Consider the following 22154-nt stretch of genomic DNA (forward strand, 5'->3'; position numbering starts at 1 on the left):
GAGATCATCAAAGCTTGGCTAAGCAGAAAGACCAGCTTAATGGAGGGGAGCGGTGTAGAGAAGTAAAAAGGGCTAAGGAGGACATTCCACAGCTTATGCCTTTGACACCTGCTTCTTGGTCCTTTTGGCTAAGATCAAGCATGGGATCAAGTGTGAGATCAGGTGTGATGCCTTGTCAGCTTGGATCTTGGTTGTCTTTCTTGGGGGGGCAGGGGTGGAAACCAAGAATTGGATTTATTTGAATTTATTTTTGGAGCAGGAAGGGGATGGATTAGGAGCTTGCCCTGCCCACTGTTCATTGGCTTTGTAACCCTGAGAAAGGAATAAGATTTTAAAAATAAACAATGGTGCAGTGATCAAAATTTAGGATGTGCAAGAGGAGCACATACCTCAGATGTAGAGTGGTTGAAGGTTACAGAGACAGGGAGCAGCGAGATCAGAGAGGAATTTGAAGAGAGGATTTTATAATTTCATATTTAAGATTAAACAGTTTCCTGGCGTTTTAAAGTGCTTCGTCAAAGGAAGGGTTCAGAAAGTTTTCTACGATATTAGTGCAGGATCTACTGGTCACGTAAACAAGAATTTAGGAAGAAGTGATTTACACTTGTATTATTCAAGAGACACAGAATATCAAACAAGGAACTGATATTTAACTCACACAAGACCTTAGGCAGGCTACGCTTGGAGCACTGTACACAGCTTTGGACACCCCATTACAGAAAGATAAAGAACAATGGGAAACATTACAGCAGTCATAGGGCATTAGCAGAGATGAATGTAGGGCTGTGGAGACAACGTTGATACAGTATTTTAGAGCTTGTTTTACTAGAGCTGAGAAGGTCACTAGGCAGCCAGATACGAGCCTTTGAAATTAACTAGATTGTAACTGCGAGGTACAAATTTAGAATAAATCACCAAAGCGATGAAAGAATCCTTTTCTGTTTTCTTATAGAAAAGGCACTTAAAATTTGTAACAGAGATTCTTTTAGAAAGGAATTAAATGGAAGTTTGAAAGAGAGGCATATCACAGGATTTCAGGAGTGAGGAGGTGCGTGGGATTAAACCAACCCAAGTAGGAAGAAATACTGGTACAGGTAGTGGACAAATGTTGCTATTGCGTCCGAACGCTATGATTCAATATGAGATAATTTTCCAATTTCACCTTAATAATACATATTGCAGGTTACTCATTCAACTAAACATCAGACACAGGACATGATAGCCACGGAGTGGATCATTTGTGGGTGGATGTCAGAACAAACAGTCCTCAGTGTACTCCATTCCAGGCAATTAGCGGCTACAAACATGCTGAAATATTAGATATTAAGAACACTCACTGCACAAGATGGCAATTTGTACTACAGATCTACAATTTCCCAAGAAAAGCACCTCGCAGAGAACAGATTATGAACCTTTTAGGTATCAACCTTGGTTCAATGGTAGTACTCTTGTCTATAAGTCAGAAGTCTGAGGGTTCAAACTCCATTCCAGAAGCTGAAGTCAAGGCCAAATGAAATCTAGGCTGATGCCTGTGTAGTATTGAATGAGTGCCGTCCTTGGATTTGATGCTCGATAGAGTGGTGGAAGCAGATTCATTAGTAAATTTGAAAAGGAAATCGGGTGTGCATTTGAAAATGAAAAATGAAAATTACTTATTGTCACGAGTAGGCTTCACTGAAGTTACTGTGAAAAGCCCCTAGTCGCCACATTCCGGCACCTGTCGGGGGCATTTGAAAACTATGTGGGGTCACAGAAGGAATAAGATCTGGGGAGGGGATCTAATTAAATATTTCGACCAGGAGCACCATCACAGGTGTCAATAACTTCAATATGCAGGTGGACTGGGTAAATAATGTTGCCAGTGGACCCAAAGAAAGGGAATTCATTGAATGTTTACAGGATGGCTTTTTGGAACAGCTTGTGATGGAGCCCACGAGGGAACAGGCTATTCTGGACTTAGTGTTATGTAATGAGCCAGAATTGATAAAAGACCTTAAAGTAAGGGAACACTTAGGAAGCAGTGATCATAATATGGTAGAATTCAGTCTGCAATTTGAAAGAAAGAAGGCAGAATCAGATGTAAAGGTTTTACAGTTAAATAAAGGTAATTACAGGCGCATGAGGGAGGAACTGACGAAAATCGACTGGAAGCAGAGCCTAGTGGGAAAGACAGTAGAACAGCAATGGCAGGAGTTTCTGGGAGTAATTGAGGACACAGTGCAGAGGTTCATCCCAAGAAAAGAAAGGTTATCAGAGGAGGATTAGGCAGCCATGGCTGACAAAGGAAGTCAGGGAATGCATCAAGGCAAAAGAGAGAGCCTATAATGTGGCAAAGAGTAGTGGGAAGTCAGAAGATTGGGAAGGCTACAAAAACAAACAGAGGATAACAAAGAGAGAAATAAGGAAGGAGAGGATCAAATATGAAGGTAGGCTAGCCAGTAACATTAGGAATGATAGTAAAAGTTTCTTTAAATACATTAAAACAAACGGGAGGCAAAAGTAGACATTGGGCCGCTCCAAAATGACGCTGGTAATCTAGTGATGGGAGACAAGGAAATAGCTGAGGAACTTAATACGTACTTTGCGTCAGTCTTCACAGTAGAAGACATGAGTAATATCCCAACAATTCAGGAAAGTCAGGGGGCAGAGTTGAATATGGTTGCCATCACAAAGGAGAAGGTGCTAGAGAAACTAAAAGGTCTGAAAATTGATAAATCTCCGGGCCCAGATGGCTACATCCTAGAGTTCTAAAGGAGATAGCTGAAGAAATAGTGGAGGCGTTAGTTATGATCTTTCAAAAGTCACTGGAATCAGGGAAAGTCCCAGAGGATTGGAAAATCGCTGTTGTAACCCCCCTGTTCAAGAAGGGAACAAGAAAAAAGATGGAAAATTATAGGCCAATTAGCCTAACCTCGGTTGTTGGCAAAATTCTAGAATCCATCGTTAAGGATGAGATTTCTAAATTCTTGGAAGTGCAGGGTCGGATTAGGACAAGTCAGCATGGATTTAATAAGGGGAGGTCGTGCTGACAAACCTGTTAGAGTTCTTTGAAGAGATAACAAATAGGTTAGACCAAGGAGAGCCAATGGATGTTATCTATCTTGACTTCCAAAAGGCCTTTGACAAGGTGCCTCACGGGAGGACTGCTGAGTAAAATAAGGGCCCATGGTATTCGAGGCAAGGTACTAACATGGATTGACGATGGCTGTCAGACAGAAGGCAGAGAGTTGGGATAAAAGGTTATTTTTCGGAATGGCAACCGGGTGACAAGTGGTGTCCCGCAGGGTTCAGTGTTGGGGCCACAGCTGTTCTCTTTATATATTAACGATCTAGATGACGGACTGGGGGCATTCTGGCCAAGTTTGCCGATGATACAAAGATAGGTGGAGGGGCAGGTAGTATTGAGGAGGTGGGGAGGCTGCAGAAAGATTTAGACAGTTTAGGAGAATGGTCCAAGAAGTGGCTGATGAATTCAACGTGGGCAAGTGCGAGGTCTTGCACTTTGGAAAAAGAATAGAGGCATGGACTATTTTCTAAACGGTGACAAAATTCATAATGCTAAAGTGCAAAGGGACTTGGGAGTCCTAGTCCAGGATTCTCTAAAGGTAAACTTGCAGGTTGAGTCCGTAATTAAGAAAGCAAATGTAATGTTGTCATTTATCTCAAGAGGCTTGGAATATAAAAGCAGGGATGTACTTCTGAGGCTTTATAAAGCACTAGTAGGCCCCATTTAGAATACTGTGAGCAATTTTGGGCCCCATACCTCAGGAAGGACATACTGGCACTGGAGCGGGTCCAGCGGAGATTCACACGGATGATCCCAGGAATGGTAGGCCTAACATACGATGAACGTCTGAGGATCGTGGGATTATATTCATTGGAGTTTAGGAGGTTGAGGGGAGATCTAATAGAAACGTACAAGATAATGAATGGCTTGGATAGGATGGACGTAGGGAAGTTGTTTCCATTAGCAGGGGAGACTAGGACGCGGGGGCACAGCCTTAGAATAAAAGGGAGTCACTTTAGAACAGAGATGAGGAGAAATTTCTTCAGCCAGAGAGTGGTAGGTCTGTGGAATTCATTGCCACAGAGGGCGGTGGAGGCCGGGACATTGAGTGTCTTTAAGACAGAAATTGATAAATTCTTGATTTCTCGAGGAATTAAGGGCTATGGGGAGAGAGCGGGTAAATGGAGTTGAAATCAACCATGATTGAATGGTGGAGTGGACTCGATGGGCCGAATGGCCTTACTTCCACTCCTATGTCTTATGGTCTTATGGTCTAATGGCCTCCTCTTTTGTTGTAAGATTCTATGACAGATTTACGGAAAGAAAATCATGTGGAATAAACAGAGAGGCTAAAGACGGAATGGAAAAATTGCAAAGTAACAAAGGGAAGTAGCAAAATATCTGAAAAACAAGAAGTAAAATGGCTGATACGAACACTTATATTTATATAACCCCTTTAATGTAATGCAAAATTCCAATGTGCTGCACGGGACCATTATAAAACAAACATGACAGGAAGTCACATAAAGAGATATGTCAGATGGCCAAAATATTGGTCAAAGAGGTAACCTTCGGGGAGTGGCTGAAAGGAGGAAAATGAGCTGGAGGTGCGGAGAGTTCTAAGGAGGGAATTCCAGAGCTTACAACCTATCCAGTTGAAGACACAGCCACCAATAATGGAATTAGAATTTGGAATTGTAAGGATCCTACCGTTAATCTCTGTCTGTCCCTTGTTTTTCCTTTTCATTTCTGTGATTCTGCTATTTCAATGTATGTACCTGGACAATTAATGGGACCTATACCTTTAAGATGGATTTCACCGTTAATTTTTTAAAAAAGAACATTCCAGCAGCATGTGCTCTTTGGTCTGACATCAGTGATGACACCTCTTGATGGACTTGGCCGTTGGACTGTATCAGATTGCCAGTGCTTGGCTGATAATCTATGGTGAATGGTGCTGACTGTTCTGGAATGTTCTTTCCTCTGTGCGGCTGTGTTTTGCTTTTAGTTCTGTTTTGAACAGAAGCTGGAGCGTCACAGCTTTGATTTCTCTCTCTCTCACCTGATGGAAAGTCCAGCCTGGGGTTTCTGACTGAATGCAGCTGCCAGAAGATCCTAGTTAGCGATCCAACCAGTGGTTACAATCACTCCGCGCCCTTGAAGGACAGCCTCCTGCTGTAACAACTTCAACATCCAAAGCAAGGACATTCGTCTTCCATTTCATATTCTAATTCCTATTATTTGTATCCCTCCCTCTACGTATGTCTCTCTTGTGTGTGATTGGGCAGAGGGTGGGACAGTTAGATAATTAGCTGGTCGTTATTCTATTATAATATTGCGTGTCCTATCTCTATTTTTGTTATAAAAACACAGTTGTTGTGATCTTACAAATCTGGTGCCTGTAAGTCATTGGAGCAGTCAAGGGCCAAGGATCTGAGAAACTTTATACAAATTATTAGTTAATTCACTTGAATTGGGACTCCGGGGTGTGTGGCGTCGGAATCGACCGCGCACTAACCCAAGGTAACAGAATGCACAAAGGTTGGAACTAGAGGAGCGGAGATGTCTTGGAGGGGTGTGGGATTGAAGAAAATTACTTAGCAAGGATGGCATGAAATTTAATTGAGCAAATTAGTTGGCAGGATAATAAATAAACACGTGCTCTCAGTTATCACAGAAGAGTGTGACAGGTTAGAGCAGAGAGTAACTACAGATAAGTTACAGATGGTAACAGCTGGAAGTACTCAATGTAGATAAGACACTAAGGCCTGACAACATACATCTGGAATGTTGAAGGCAGCCAAAATAAACAAACTCTATGCCTCAGTCTTTCAAATGTTCTTCGATATGAACTTGTGGAAGAGGACAAATAAAAATTAAAAAGCTGGTTCAGTCAACCCAAAATCAGAACTATACAAATTTCAAGAGTCCACGTCGAGATTAAATTAGTAATTTACAATGACAGGTTAATTAAAAAAACATCCAGAGATTTGGACAAGAATGCTCTCAACTCTTTGAGGAACTAATGGAATGCATCGATCAAAGAAATGTAGTAAATGTTGTGACTCCAAAATATTTTCTAAGAAAATTAAATTATATAAGATTTAAGGGAAAATGACAGCAGGGAGGGGAAGTTGGTTAAAAGATCGAAAAAATAGTTAGTGTATGTTTTTGTCCAGACTTGGCTAAAAGTTTTTTTTTCACAGCATATGGGCATTGCTGGCTAGGACAGAATTTGTTGCCCATCTCTAACCACCCTGAAGGTGACAGTGAGTGACTTTCTTGAACTTCAACTGTCCATCGGGTGCATATACACCCAGAGATCTGTTAGAAAGGAAGTTCGAGGATTTTGAGCACACAACAATAAAGGAACAACAATATAGTTCCAAGTCAGGATGGCGTATGACCTTGAGGGGAACTTGCAGATGGCATTCCTATGCATCTGCGTCCTTGTACATCTTGGCAGTAGAGGTCACAGGTTGGGAAAGTGCTGTCAAAGGAGCCTTGATGAGTTCCTGCAGTGTATTTTGTATATTGTACACACTGCAGTTACTGTGCACTACTGGAGGGAGGGAATGTTTAAGGTGATAGACGGGGCGCCAACAAGCGGACTGCTTTGTCCTAGAAGCTTCTGGAGTGTTGTTGGAGCTGCATTCATCCAGGCAAGTGGGGAATATTCCATCACACTCCTGACTTGTGCCTTGTAGATGGTGGGCAGTCTTTGGGGAGTCAAGTGGTGAATTACTCATCACAGAATTCAGCCTCTGACCTGCTCTTGTAGCCACAGTATTTTTATAGCTGGCCCAACTCAGTTTCTGGTCAATGGTAACCCACAGTATGTTGATAGTGGGGGACCGAGTGATGGTAATGTCATTGGATAGCCAAGGCAGATGGTTGAATTTGCTCTTGATGGGAATAGTCATTGCCTAGCACTTGTGTGGCACAAATGTTACTTGCCACTTATCAGCCCAACTTGAATGTTGTCCAGGCCTTGCTGCATATGGATATAAACTGCTTTAGCTTCTGAGGAATCGCAAATGGTGAACATTATACAGTCATCAGCAATCAAAGGAGTAAAGGAGAGAGCGAGCACTGCGAGGACAGCAAGTCATCCCAGAAGACGTCAGGGTAAAATCAGAAGCTGCAGACTGGCCGGCATCAGCGACTGAGTGATGTGTTGGGGCACAGTTTGATTGATATGGTTGCTAGCCAATTACTGGGCCCAGAGAACTGTGCTCTGCCTGGTAACAGGTGGTATTTGGGTATTGTTCCACTGGAATGCTTTCCAGAGTCCCAAGATTCCAGTTTGGTTCCATTTTGATTCTGGCAGCACGGTAAAAGGATGCAGCCGACTCTCTCCACTGAGATCCAGCCGACTCTCTCCACTGAGATCCAGCTGTCTCGCTCCACTGAGATCCAGCCGACTCTCTCCACTGAGATCCAGCTGTCTCTCTCCACTGAGATCCAGCCGACTCTCTCCACTGAGATCCAGCTGTCTCTCTCCACTGAGATCCAGCTGTCCCTCTCCACTGAGATCCAGCCGACTCTCTCCACTGACATCCAGCTGTCTCTCTCCACTGAGATCCAGCTGTCTCTCTCCACTGAGATCCAGCCGACTCTCTCCACTGACATCCAGCTGTCTCTCTCCACTCAGATCCAGCTGTCTCTCTCCACTCAGATCCAGCTGTCTCTCTCCACTCAGATCCAGCTGACTCTCTCCACTGAGATACAGCTGTCCCTCTCCACTGAGATCGAGCTGTCTCTCTCCACTGAGATCCAGCCGACTCTCTCCACTGAGATCCAGCCGACTCTCTCCACTGAGATCCAGCTGTCCCTCTCCACTGAGATCCAGCTGTCCCTCTCCACTGAGATCCAGCTGACTCTCTCCACTGAGATCCAGCCGACTCTCTCCACTGACATCCAGCTGTCTCTCTCCACTGAGATCCAGCTGTCCCTCTCCAGTGAGATCCAGCTGACCCTCTCCACTGAGATCCAGCTGTCTCTCTCCACTGAGATCCAGCTGTCCCTCTCCACTGACATCCAGCTGTCTCTCTCCACTGAGATCCAGCTGTCTCTCTCCACTGAGATCCAGCTGACTCTCTCCACTGAGATCCAGCTGACCCTCTCCACTGAGATCCAGCTGTCTCTCTCCACTGAGATCCAGCTGTCCCTCTCCACTGAGATCCAGCTGACTCTCTCCACTGAGATCCAGCTGACCCTCTCCACTGAGATCCAGCTGTCTCTCTCCACTGAGATCCAGCTGTCCCTCTCCACTGAGATCCAGCTGACTCTCTCCACTGAGATCCAGCTGACCCTCTCCACTGAGATCCAGCTGTCTCTCTCCACTGAGATCCAGCTGATTCCCTCCACTGAGATCCAGCCGACTCTCTCCACTGAGATCCAGCCGACTCTCTCCACTGAGATCCAGCCGACTCTCTCCACTGAGATCCAGCCGACTCTCTCCACTGAGATCCAGCCGACTCTCTCCACTGAGATCCAGCTGTCCCTCTCCACTGACATCCAGCTGTCTCTCTCCACTGAGATCCAGCAGACTCTCTCCACTGAGATCCAGCTGTTTCTCTCCACTGGGATCCAGCCGACTCTCTCCACTGGGATCCAGCCGACTCTCTCCACTGAGATCTAGCTGTCCCTCTCCACTGAGATCCAGCTGTCTCTCTCCACTGAGATCCAGCCGACTCTCTCCACTGAGATCCAGCCGACTCTCTCCACTGAGATCCAGCCGACTCTCTCCACTGAGATCCAGCCGACTCTCTCCACTGAGATCCAGCCGACTCTCTCCACTGGGATCCAGCCGACTCTCTTCACTGAGATCCAGCCGACTCTCTCCACTGAGATCCAGCTGTCCCTCTCCACTGAGATCCAGCCGACTCTCTCCACTGAGATCCAGCTGACTCTCTCCACTGAGATCCAGCTGTCTCTCTCCACTGAGATCCAGCTGACTCTTCTACACTGAGATCCAGCTGTTTCTTTCCACTGAGATCCAGCTGACTCTCTCCACTGACATCCAGCCGACTCTCTCCACTGAGATCCAGCCGACTCTCTCCACTGATCCAGCCGACTCTCTCCACTGAGATCCAGCTGTCCCTCCACTGAGATCCAGCCGACCCTCTCCACTGACATCCAGCCGACCCTCTCCACTGAGATCCAGCTGACTCTCTCCACTGAGATCCAGCCGACTCTCTCCACTGAGATCCAGCTGACTCTCTCCACTGAGATCCAGCTGACTCTCTCCACTGAGATCCAGCTGACTCTCTCCACTGAGATCCAGCCGACTCTCTCCACTGAGAGAGGATTGACGCCGGCCCCGGCCGATTCTCCCGGCCGGGGGGGGGGGGTCAGAGAATCCCGCCCCAGGTGTTTGCAATTAATGGATAGCCAAGGGCTAAAGACTTTGAATATTTTTCGAAGAATTATTGGTTAATTCATTTGTGTTGTGACCCCGGGCACCTGGGGCTGGAATTGACCGTTCACTAGCCCAGGATGTCGTAAAATCCATCATTTAGCCACATCCAGCTGGATCCTGTTTCTCAGAGGTCACTTCATTTCATAAAATTTCCTTTTTTTCTTTTGGGGTTGATCTGTGGGAATATTCTTCCCTCATTTACCTTAAAACTTGTGATAATTTAAACTGCCTTTCAAATTTCTTTGTAACCGATTGTTGAAGGAAAATAGGCCTCTTGAATCCCTCCTCACCAAGTCCCCCTCTCTCTCATCTCGTCGCTGCCTTGCCCCCACCCTCCTAATCAATTTCACCATCTCCAGTGAGATCTCACAGGATCTTCCTTCCGCATTGTATCACGAGTAGGTGCAACCGCATATTCATCACCCTCCTGGAACAGCACACTCTCTATTCACTCAGAAACACAGGCTATCAGTGTGTAAATCTACAGATTTGTTGAGTGAAATTATAAATATTCAAACTAACTTTGAAACGAGTGGACTCTAATGATAATGGAAAACATTATCCGTATGTCACCATTCCTAAAGTAGAATCAATAAAACTTTTCATGTCTGTGTTTGTGCCGCAGCATCACCAATGTGATTATATAATCTATAAAGTCATTTAAAAACAATCAGGGCATGATTTTATAGATTGTGGAGTTCAGCTCTTAAGCACAGGGCTGCCAAATCTATATCTTTTTCATTATACCATAGAACATAGAACAGTACAGCACAGAACAGGCCCATAGTGCAGGAACAAGTGACATGCATCCAGTATATGCAAACAGAAGGTCTCGACACTTCCTTTGCTGTTGACAGGCTACACAGCAAAGTACAAACAATTCTCAAAATGCACCAGTAACGAGAGGTTAGAATGAAAGGGCGATGGACATTCAATTACTCCCTAAATATAAGCAAAGTGCCAAAGATACAACAATATTATTTTGCAGTATCCTCAAAAAACATCTACAAACTGGACAATTTACTATGCAGGTGTATTCCTATGCAGAGCACGGAGGTGCAGAGGAATCTGGGTGTCCTTGTGCATGAATCACAAAAGGCTAGTTATGCAGATACAGCAAGCAATTAGAACAGCTAATAGAATGCTATCATTTTTGTGAGGGGAATTGAAAATAAAAGTAGGAAGGTTTTATGTTTCAGTTGTACAGGCCACTAGTGAGACCATATTTGGCGTATTGGTCACTGTATTTAAGAATAAATGTAAATGCATTGTCAGCAGTTCAGAGAAGGTTGATCAGACTAATACCGAGAATGGGGGTGGATAGTCTTATGAGCAAAGGTTGGACAGGTTAGGTTTATATCCACTGGAGTTTAGAAGAGCCAGAGGCAACTTGATTGAAACACACAAGTTCCTGAGGGGGTCCTGACAGGGTTTCCTCTTGTGGGAGGATCGAGAACTAGGGGTCACAGTTTAAAAAGGGGTTGGTCATTTAAAATGGAAATGAGGCAAAATGTTTTCACTGAGGGTCATGAGTCTTTGGAACTCTGTTCTTGAAAAGATGGTGAAGCAGAACATGATTATTTTTAAGGCAGATGTCTTAAGCATGGGGACTATCGGGGGTAAGACAGGGTGCAGATTTGAGGTTACAATCAGATCACCCATGATTTTGTTAAATGGGTGAAGCATTATATATTTTTCTCATACATACAAATGACCGAACAAAAAAAATCAAGGTTCATCAAGCCCGCCTTCCAACATAATAGTCTCACTATATAATGGAGTTGTGACTACTCACAGCAACCAATCTTCATCAATTAGTCTACAACACACCCAGAAATTACACACGGAAAACCCCAGTGGTGGTGTCCGTTTGGGAACCACAGGTGGTAGTCACCACATTTCTCTTAAGCATTCTACAGATACCATGTCAAATTGCACACAATCCAGTTCCGCAAACCAGTGCTAACTGCTAGAAGCTTTCATGCGGCAGTGCGTTGCATTAAAATTACTATTAAGGTGTTGTAATCAGCAAGACACAACATCTCCAAATTTCATGCCATGTCTAATTCATTTAACCACATTTCCCAGAAGTCCCATTGAAGAACAATAGTGACTGCTAATTACTAATACATTTCTAATTATTGTAACTTAATGCAGGGAATATTTCATCTCATTCATATGGGGCTCAACATACTCCCGTGCACAATAAGAAGTTGCACAATTTATTTCAAAGCTATGTTCCTTTGGATTATGATTTAGATGCTTCAGCACGTTAGTGCTTTGTAAACGTTTATGAGCAGCACTCAAACACAACACAACAAACTAACTGACGAGAAAGAGATGGACCTTTGTGTAGAACTGTAATTAGGTCCAGCTATTATTTAAAAAAATGTCCAAGTAATATTTACTACAGCAAAACTGAGGGAACTTCAGCTTTTTCAGGTTACTTTTCTCCAACAGAGTTATGCCTTCAGAAAGTGCAGCACAGACATCCAGCGGCAGCAAATGCACACTGCATGACATTTTCTCAAATTGCACTCATGGACTTCCAACAGCTCCATGCCCATCCATTAAAGAAAATAAAATTCATCTCACACAAACATGTTCTGCTGATTTCCTAATATGTCAATTACCAACTGCTCAACATTAAAAATCGATAAAACGTCCAGTCTGCTCAAAGATGAAACTTTGCAAACAGCAAGCACTCCACTCATTGTTAATGACTTTTGAAAAGTACTAGTACCAAATTCTTCCCTTATTTTCAATATCTTAAAACATATCCATTTTCAATTTTTAAAAAATCAGGAACGTAAACTAATATAACCAATTGAAATTATTGACGAATAACTTTCAATTCAAACATCAGTGGGTGATTTGTAATATTGTCTGTGGTCTCCGCAAACAGACTGGGCATCTGGTTATTTAAGATAAGAATTCCAAGCTATTGGGCAGAAATCTGCAAAGTGTGTGCAGATGCACATGGTCACGATTATCATTATAACAATCCCTGGACAGGGGAAACATTTCTCACAACCTTAAAGTCACCCAGATACACAATTATGTAGTACAGAGAAATTTGCCTACTTGATAACTGTGCCTTTGACTCCTCCAGCAGTGGTCAGCATTATTCTAGTGGTCAAACTAACACGCAAGTCATCTCCATCCAGTCCCAGCAGTTCAGCACAGTGGTCCAGCGACTGGCTCGACTTTTTCTTCAGGACACATCCACCTAGCAGTTGATAATATTGATTACTAAATGCTCTGTGACTGAAAAATACAGATGTCAACTACACACAAATATAAACCCAATTGTCCTTTGATATCAATGGGATTAACTCATAACAGATGAAATTATTTTATTTAGAAGTTGCAAAGGAACTATTCTGGACAACAATACAGCAATGCATTTTCTATAGGCCCCCCAATAGCAGCAGAGATGTGGAGGAACAGATTTTGGAAAGGTGCAGAAGTCACAGGGTAGTAGTCATGGGTGACTTCAACTTCCCAAATATTGAGTGGATACTCTTTAGATCAAACAGTTTGGATGGGGTGGTGTTTGTGCAGTGTGTCCAGGAAGCCTTTCGAACACAGTATGTAGATTGTCCGTCCAGAAGGGAGGCCATATTGGATTTGGTACTTGGTAATGACCCAGGGCAAGTGATAGATTTGTTAGCGGGGAGCATTTTGGAGATAGTGACCACAATTCTGTGACTTTCACTTTAGTAATGGAGAGGGATAGGTGCGTGCAACAGGGCAAGGTTTACAATTGGGGGAAGGGTAAATACAATGCTGTCAGACAAGAATTGAAGTGCATAACTTGGGAACATAGGCTGTCAGGGAAGGACACAATTGAAATGTGGAACTTGTTCAAGGAACAGATACTACGTGTCCTTGATATGTATGTCCCTGTCAGGCAGGGAAGAGATGGTCGAGTGAGGGAACCATGGTTGACAAGAGAGGTTGAATGTCTTCTTAAGAGGAAGAAGGATACTTATGTAAGGATGAGGAAACAAGGTTCAGACAGGGCGCTTGAGGGATACAAGATAGCCAGGAGGGAACTGAAGAAAAGGATTAGGAGAGCTAAGAGAGGGAATGAAAAATCTTTGTCGGGTAGAATCAAGGAAAACCCCAAGGCCTTTTACACATATGTGAGAAATATGAGAATGACTAGAGTGAGGGTGGGTCCGATCAAGGACAGTAGCGAGAGATTGTGTAACGAGTCAGAAGAGATTGGAGAGGTCTTGAACGAGTACTTTTCTTCAGTATTTACGAATGAGAGGGGCCATGTTGTTGGAGAGGGCAGTGTGAAACTGACTGGTAAGCTCGAGGAGATACTTGTTAGGAAGGAAGATGTGTTGGGCATTTTGAAAAACTTGAGGATAGACAAGTCCCCCGGGCCTGACGGGATGCATCCAAGGATTCTATGGAAAGCAAGAGATGAAATTGCAGAGCCATAGGCAATGATCTTTTCGTCCTCACTGTCAACAGGGGTGGTACCAGGGGATTGGAGAGTGGCAAATGTCGTGCCCGTGTTCAAAAAAGGGATAGGGATAACCCTGGCAATTACAGACCAGTTAGTCTTACTTCGGAGGTAGGCAAAGTAATGGAAAGAGTACCGAGGGATATGATTTCTGAGCATCTGCAAAGACACTGCTTGATTCGGGATAGTCAGCACGGATTTGTGAGGGGTAGATCTTGCCTCACAAGTCTTATTGAATTCTTTGAGGAGGTGACCAAGCACGTGGATGAAGGTAAAGCAGTGGATGTGGTGTACATGGACTTTAGTAAGGCATTTGATAAGGTTGCCCATGGAAGGCTTATGCAGAAAGTAAAGAGGCATGAGATAGTGGGAAATTTGGCCAGTTGGATAACGAACTGGCTAACCAATAGAAGTCAGAGAGTGGCGGTGGATGGCAAATATTCAGCCTGGAGCACAGTTACCAGTGGCGTACCGCAGGGATCAGTTCTGGGTCCTCTGCTGTTTGTGATTTTCATTAATGACTTGGATGAGGGAGTAGAAGGGTGGATCAGCACATTTGCAGACGATACGAAGATTGGTGGAGTTGTGGATAGTGAGGAGGGCTGTTGTCGGCTGCAAAGAGACATAGATAGGATGCAGAGCTGGGCTGAGAAGTGGCAGATGGAGTTTAACCCTGAAAAGTGTGAGGTTGTCCATTTTGGAAGGACAAATATTAATGCGGAATACAGGGTTAACGGTAGGGTTCTTGGCAATGTGGAGGAGCAGAGAGATCTTGGGGTCTATGTTCATAGATCTTTGAAAGTTGCCACTCAAGTGGATAGAGCTGTGAAGAAGGCCTATGGTGTGCTAGCGTTCATTAGCAGAGGGATTGAATTTAAGAGCCGTGAGGTGATGATGCAGCTGTACAAAACCTTGGTAAGGCCACATTTGGAGTACTGTGTGCAGTTCTGGTCGCCTCATTTTAGGAAGGATGTGGAAGCTTTGGAAAATGTGCAAAGGAGATTTACCAGGATGTTGCCTGGAATGGAGAGTAGGTCTTATGAGGAAAGGTTGTGGGTGCTCGGCCTTTTCTCATTAGAACGGAGAAGGATGAGGGGTGACTTGATAGAGGTTTATAAGATGGTCAGGGGAATAGATAGACAGTCAGAGACTTTGTCCCCGGGTGGAACAAACCATTACAAGGGGACATAAATTTAAGGTGAATGGTGGAAGATATAGGGGGGAGGGGGGGGGGATGTCAGAGGTAGGTTCTTTACCCAGAGAGTAGTGGGGGCATGGAATGCACTGCCTGTGGAAGTAGTTGAGTCGGAAACATTAGGGACCTTCAAGCGGTTATTGAATAGGTACATGGATTACAGTAGAATGATGGGGTGTAGATTAATTTGTTCTTAATCTAGGACAAAGCTTCGGCACAACATCGTGGGTCGAAGGGCCTGTTCTGTGCTGTATTTTTCTATGTTCTATGTAAATCAAGCAGTTAAATACCATAATGAAAAAAGTGTATAAGAAACATTTGTTGAATGTGCACAATACAGCAAATGTACTGTGTTGCAGGCTGGAAGTATGATAAATTATTCAGTTAATTGCTTGAGGAAAGAACGGATTCATATTTATGCAGCATCTTGTATGTCCTGAGGACATTCTGTATCACTTCGCAACCAATCAAGTATCTTTCATGTGAATGCATTGTTGTAATGTGACCAAATAACCAGCTTTCTATGATATTATTTCAGGGATAAAGATTGAACAGAGTTCTCCAGCTTTTCATTGAATAGTGCCATGGGATCTCTCAAAATGGATGGATTCTCCATTTAATATTCCACCTCAGTGCTGCACTAAATAATTACCCTAAATGTTGCACATTCAAGGCCCTGCTGTGGGATTTGAACTCACGACCTCCTAGCTCAGAGACAGGAGTTGTACCATTGAGTAAAGACATTGGGCCGAACGATGAAAGCAAGTGAATCACTGTTGCTACAGCTATGCATGGAATACAGGAGAAAGGAAAAGAAACTGTGGTCCATGAAGGGCTTTTCAAAGGATGTGTGACCACCTTCTCATGTGAAACCTGTACCTCATGCCCACTAAAATCCAACAGGTTAGCATTTCAAACAAATATTTTTGCCATCAGCACACAACAATGCAAAGAATGATCTACTCTTGGCTGGTTGATGCCACCTTTTGAAGATTTTAAGATAAAGAGCAACAGGTGGGGCAAAAACTGCAACTTGAATCAGTTACTTTATTGAAGTGTGGGGTGGGGGGGCACAGTGGTTAGCACTGCTGCCTCACAGCGCTGAGGTCCCAGTTCGATCCCTGCTCTGGGTCACTGTCTGTGTGGAGTTTGCACATTCTCCCCATGTTTGCGCAGGTCTCACCCCCACAACCCAAAGATGTGCAGGCTAGGTGGATTGGCCATGCTAAATTGCCCCTTAATTGGGGGGAAAAAAATAATTGGGTACTCTAAAAAAAATTTTTTTTAATTTTATTGGTGTGCCAGTCACCATCCAACCCTATAAAACTTGTGCAGGTAATAAACTGAATTAAAAAACTTTATGTACAAATTAATGGCATATGTGGTTTATAAACTGCCTTTTCAAATAAGGCGAACAAAACCATAGTTGGCAAAGTTCATCATTCCAGTGGATAGTTTTTCAACATAATTGGACCGAGACACGCACCTCCCTCTCTGAATCACTTACTATTTGACTATGGTCTGCTAAATAACAATAGCAAATAAACTTCAGAGAAATGGATTTGAGACTGCCAAGAGCATGGATTGCATCCATATTGAAGAGTCAGCCAGTTCTATACCTGAGGTGCTACCAGCTTCTTCAAAGTCAACATTTCCAAGGTGTAAAACACCTGCAACTACACGGAACAGATCAAGCTTCTCTGTATCATCCAGCCCTATTTTCTTCATAGCGACACACATGCGGTTAAAATCACCATGGTCGTCCAGCAACGGGTCCTTCAGACAGCCTTCTTTAAGGCACTGGAAGATGACAATGATAAAAATCCAATATATCAGCTTGTGTCAAACAGTATCAAGATCATGCTATAAAAAGAAACATGCACAGTCAGTTCAAAAGATAAAAGGCAAAATTATATGCATGCAAAACTAGCACATCAATTTCCCATGCACACATCATGAATGAAAATATATATTTGCCCAAACTGACTCTTTAAAAACCTCATTGACCATTAGGTGTAGTATTCCTTATTCTCTAATGTTTCATGTGCTATGGGCAATTCTACTTTGGAAACCAGTTCCTTTAAAGTACTATTCCCATGCGTTTCTAATTCTCCTTCCTGTAATCTAGTTTATGATACCTATATAGCCCAGTTTCAATATTTGAAAAACAGGTTTGATATATGATTATATGAGGAAATCCAGAACCAGGAGTCTACCTTTCCTATTCACCCTATGGCCTTTCCAAAGGCATGAAATAACTGGCTACTAAACTGCCCTTGTCCAACTATCATTGAATCTGTAAAGACTATAAGTAACCTAGACATTAAGTAAACAACTGGTTTAAGAGTTTATCACCATGAGAACAGTGGGGGCAGGAGTGGCTGCTGCAACTAATCTGTGATTGTGAAGTGACCCAAGCCTCAAACGCATGATGAATAATGAAAATAAAGCAAGATGACATATGAAAGTGGAAGATATCAAAATGTATCTCTTACAGAAAAAACATGGCTCAGCATTGCCCTTCACACTGAAGACATTTAATATACAAAGCCAGCAAATTATGATTGATCTTCTTTGAACTCTCCCTTGTCTTTAACAACATTTATTATTGCATTTCCTCCCAATGCCTCTGCACTGCTATTCACCTCAATCGAAGTGCAACAAAGATACGACACCTGTACAAATGTTTTCTCCTCCTGTTTTTGCAGACACCTCCAGAGAACCCAGAGATCCATTCCTTTATAAACGTCACAAATGCATGAAATCAGATTTCATATCTCTCTCCCCATTCCCTGCCACTTTCCCCCACCCAGCCTTTGCCTCCCTCATCAATATCAAATGCTACACTTCCAAAATATCAGTCCACCATCAAGACTTGGATACATCCAATTCTCTTCAGCTCCCATCGCCCTACTGGCATCATCTCCCCTAATTGCCATCTGAAGTGAAGTTCCAAGCATTAACGCTCTGCTCAACCCCCAGATTAGCTTAATTTTCTTTAAACCAGTTGTCAAGACTGCTTCCTTTCACCTCTACAAGAACAAGGACTTCCACCCTCAAGGCATGTATGTTTATGTACATGGAGTACAAATCAAATGTAAATTTACTTTGTTTTGAAGGGACACAAAATGCATTCCAGATTAAATATCAAATCTGCATTCTTTGTATTTCTATCAAGGAGCTGTTTTGAAACAAAGAGGAGCAAGGTTAGTGTCACTGAATTTGAGGAATATGCACTAGAAAATAATCTGAGCTGCACTGCCCTTTACCACAGTAAGAAAAAATAGCATTTATATACAGCTTTTCACAACCACTGGACTTCTCAAAATCTTAGTCAATGAAGTGTAGTCACTGTTGTAAAGAAGGAAATGTGGCAGCCAATTTGCACACAGCAAACCCCCCCACAAACAGTGATGTGATACTGGCCAGATAATCTGTCTTTTGTGATGTTTACTGAGAAATAAATATTGACCAGGACACAAGGAATAACAACCTTGCTCTTCTTCGAAATAGTGCCATAGGGACCTTGGCGTGTTTGTCCATGGATCTCTGAAAGCAGAAGGGCAGGTTAATTGAGTGGTGAAAAGGGCATATGGACACTTGCCTTGATCAATCGAGGCATAGATTACAAAAGCAAGGAGGTCATGATGGAGTTGTATAGAACTTCGGTGAGGACACTGCTGGAGTAGTATGTGCAATTTTGGTCGCCACATTATAGGAAGGATGTGATTGCACTGGAGGGGGTGCAGAGGAGATTCCTCAGTATGTTGCCTGGGATGGAATATTTAAGTTATGATGAGAGGTTGGATAGGCTTGGGTTGTTTTTGCTGGAGCAGAGAAGACTGAGGGGTGACCCGATCAAGGTGTACAATATTGAGGGCATGGACAGGGTGAATGCAGAGCAGTTGTTCCCCTTAGTTGAAGGATCTGTTATGAGGAGACACAAGTTCAAGATGAGGGACATGAGGTTTAGGGGGGATTTGAAGAAGCACTGTCTGGGAGGGTGGTAGAGGCGGGTTGCCTCACATCCTTTAAAAAGTAGCTGGATAAGCACTTGGTTCGTTATAACATTCAAGGCAATGGGCCAAGTGCTGGCAAATGGGATTAGTAGGCAGGTCAGGTGTTTTTCGTGCATCGGTGCAGACTTCATGATCCGAAGGGCCTCTTCTGTGCTGAATTATTCTGTGGTTCTGATTCTGTGATCATCTACATCTACCCGAGCAGTCAAATGGACCCTTGGTTTAATGTCTCATTTGAAAGGCAGCATCTCCAACACTGCAGCACCCCCTCACGACTGTATTGCCTGTATTTTTGTGTTTATGCCCTGGAATATGGGACTTGAACACAAAATCTTGTGACACAGAGGTGAGAGTGCCACTGAATGAGTCATGGCTAACACTCGCAGGTGTGTTTCATGTAAATTCTCTGACCTTTACCTTGATTCATAATATAAACCTACACATTTCCTTTCAAATTCCAATTACAAAATACGTACCACACAATTATGATAATGTGGATTTCAGGACATATCCCAATAGGAACAAGTCTTTCCATGACTAAAAATACTCTGATGCATGCAGCTGAAAAAGCAAGTTGAGCCACAATACTGTCTACAGTGGCACAAATCACGATATTAACAGTAAGGGAACCACATGCAACTACGTAATTAAAACAGAATCTGCTGGGTTTAGTGCACCACAAGCAGGTTATCCTTCCTGTTTCCACCGCCAACAAAAAAATAATAAAATTAACTCCACCACTAAGCAAAGAAATAAAAAGAAAGGACTACAATAAAGTTGCATCATTGCAAGAACAGAATTCTACTCCTTGCCTTGTTGACATAAACCATACACAAAAAGGAATAACTACTTCAGTGGAAATACTGATGCATGCAACTACAACTCCACCACACAAAGAGTGATGTAAGCATCTGCAAACATAATTACTGACAGACAGTTACATCATACAAACTTCATCTATACGAGAAAAAAAAACTGATCACCTCTTCCTCCTGATATTAAATAAAAGGGGAAAGAAAATAAAATGGTTTTACTTTTAATAACACTGGCCCATTTCAAATTAATTCATGCCATTTGCACGTGTGTTTACTGTGGTGAATTACAATATACGGACTGCAACCAACTCCAAGAGACTGTGGATCCTGTGGGGATGGTAGCAGAGCAGAGATGGGAGGGGAAGTCTAAAATAATGATGCCAACCAAACCAGTCTGCAAATCACACCTGGATTTGATTGCCGTCAAAAATTAAACCAGCATTCAGCATTTCACCAAGTATAAACACCATGCATTTTGGACGTCAGAAAGGTGTGTACATGGATTGAAAACTAAGCTAAGATTTCAAAATCAATAGCAATTACAAAGAAATACAACCTCCTAAAACTGATCTCACAGCGAGCAAAATTGACACACAACAACCTGGCAAAGTTATTTACTTGAACTGATGACTAAAGTTACGAAGTTAATAGACAATAGAAATTGTGCAAGGGATGTTAACATAGAAATTATTTTGTGCAACAAAAATTAAGCTGGTGGATAAGCAGAACATTTTCCACGTTATAATTTGCCAACAGCATTGTACATTTTGATTTGTGAAGTGGAGGCATTTAGGAAATGGAGCTACAGAAGCACGTTCAACATTAACTGCATAAGAAAAGCGACTAATGTGAGGATCCTTCAGCCAGCACAAGGAGAAGTGCTGATGCCCAGCACAGCACTGAAGGGGAAGCATCCAGCAAGAGAAAATTATTTGAGAGTTACAAAGGACGTTGTTGAGCTTGTTGCTGTCTGTAAAAATTGCAGGTAATAGATCAAGAGAAAGACATCATCCAACACTGTGTTCACAGCTACACTCTTGTGCAATATTATTTTCGCCAAAATGTCAGAAATTGCATCAGATGTTTCAAGGTACTAATAAGATTCATAGAAACATCAGACACAACTAACCAACAGTTGTTACGAAAACTGAGTACAAAAGCTGTGCTCAGGTATTGTGGTTTTATATTAATAGAATGGTTTACAAATATCACAGCGTGATTCTTGGACTGTAGATTAATAGCAAAAACAGATCACTGGATAAACTTGTCCAGAGAAAATTGTTTCAATTCTCTACATAGATGATTTGGAGTTGGGGACCAAGTGCAATGTGTCCAAGTTTGCAGACGACACTGAGGTGAGTGGTAAAGCAAAAAGTCCAGATGATACCGGAAGTCTGCAGAGGGACTTGGATAGGTTAAGTGAATGGGCTAGGGTCTGGCAGATGGAATACAATGTTGACAAATGTGAGGTTATCCATTTTGGTAGGAGTAACAGCGAAAGGGATTATTATTTAGATTATAAAATATTAAAACATGCTGCTGTGCAGAGAGACCTGGGTGTGCTAGTGCATGAGTCGCAAAAAGTAGGTTTACAGGTGCAACAGGTGATTAAGAAGGCAAATGGATTTTTGTCCTTCATTGTTAGAAGGATAGAGTTTAAGAGTAGGGAGGTTATGCTGCAATTGTAGAAGGTGTTAGTGAGGCCACACCTGAAGTATTGTGTTCAGTTTTGGTCTCCTTACCCGAGAAAGGATGTACTGGCGCTGGAGGGTGTGCAGAGGAGATTCACTAGGTTAATTCCAGAGTAGAGGGGGTTGGATTACAGGGAGAGGTTGAGTAGACTGGGACTGTACTCGTTGGAATTTAGAAGGATGCAGGGCGATCTTATAGAATCGTATAAAATTATGAAGGGAATAGATAGGATAGATGCGGACAGATTGTTTCCACTGGCAGGTGAAAATAGAACTAGGGGGCATAGCCTCAAAATAAGGGGAAGTAGATTTAGGACTGAGTTTAGGAGGAACTTCTTCACCCAAAGGGTTGTGAATCTATGGAATTCCTTGCCCAATGAAGCAGTTGAGGCTCCTTCATTAAATGTTTTTAAGATAAAGATAGACAGCTTTTTGAAGAATAAAGGGATTAAGGGTTATGGTGTTCAGGCCGGAAAGTGGAGTTGAGTCCACAAAAGATCAGTCATGATCTCATTGAATGACG

The 22154-nt window shown here is 42.9% G+C and overlaps 1 protein-coding gene across 1 annotated transcript in view; it reads right to left on the reverse strand.

Moving 5' to 3' along the window:
* Nucleotides 1-22154, reverse strand: part of myo6a (myosin VIa) — a 257553-nt gene that overhangs the window by 67291 nt on the left and 168108 nt on the right. The window contains 3 exon segments of the mRNA XM_038802906.1: nt 12516-12660; nt 16726-16906; nt 20109-20117. Of these exon segments, the coding sequence (XP_038658834.1) occupies nt 12516-12660; nt 16726-16906; nt 20109-20117 (335 nt within the window).

The sequence above is a fragment of the Scyliorhinus canicula genome, chromosome 1 (assembly GCF_902713615.1).
Source record: "Scyliorhinus canicula chromosome 1, sScyCan1.1, whole genome shotgun sequence".
Classification (NCBI taxonomy): Eukaryota; Metazoa; Chordata; class Chondrichthyes; order Carcharhiniformes; family Scyliorhinidae; genus Scyliorhinus; species Scyliorhinus canicula.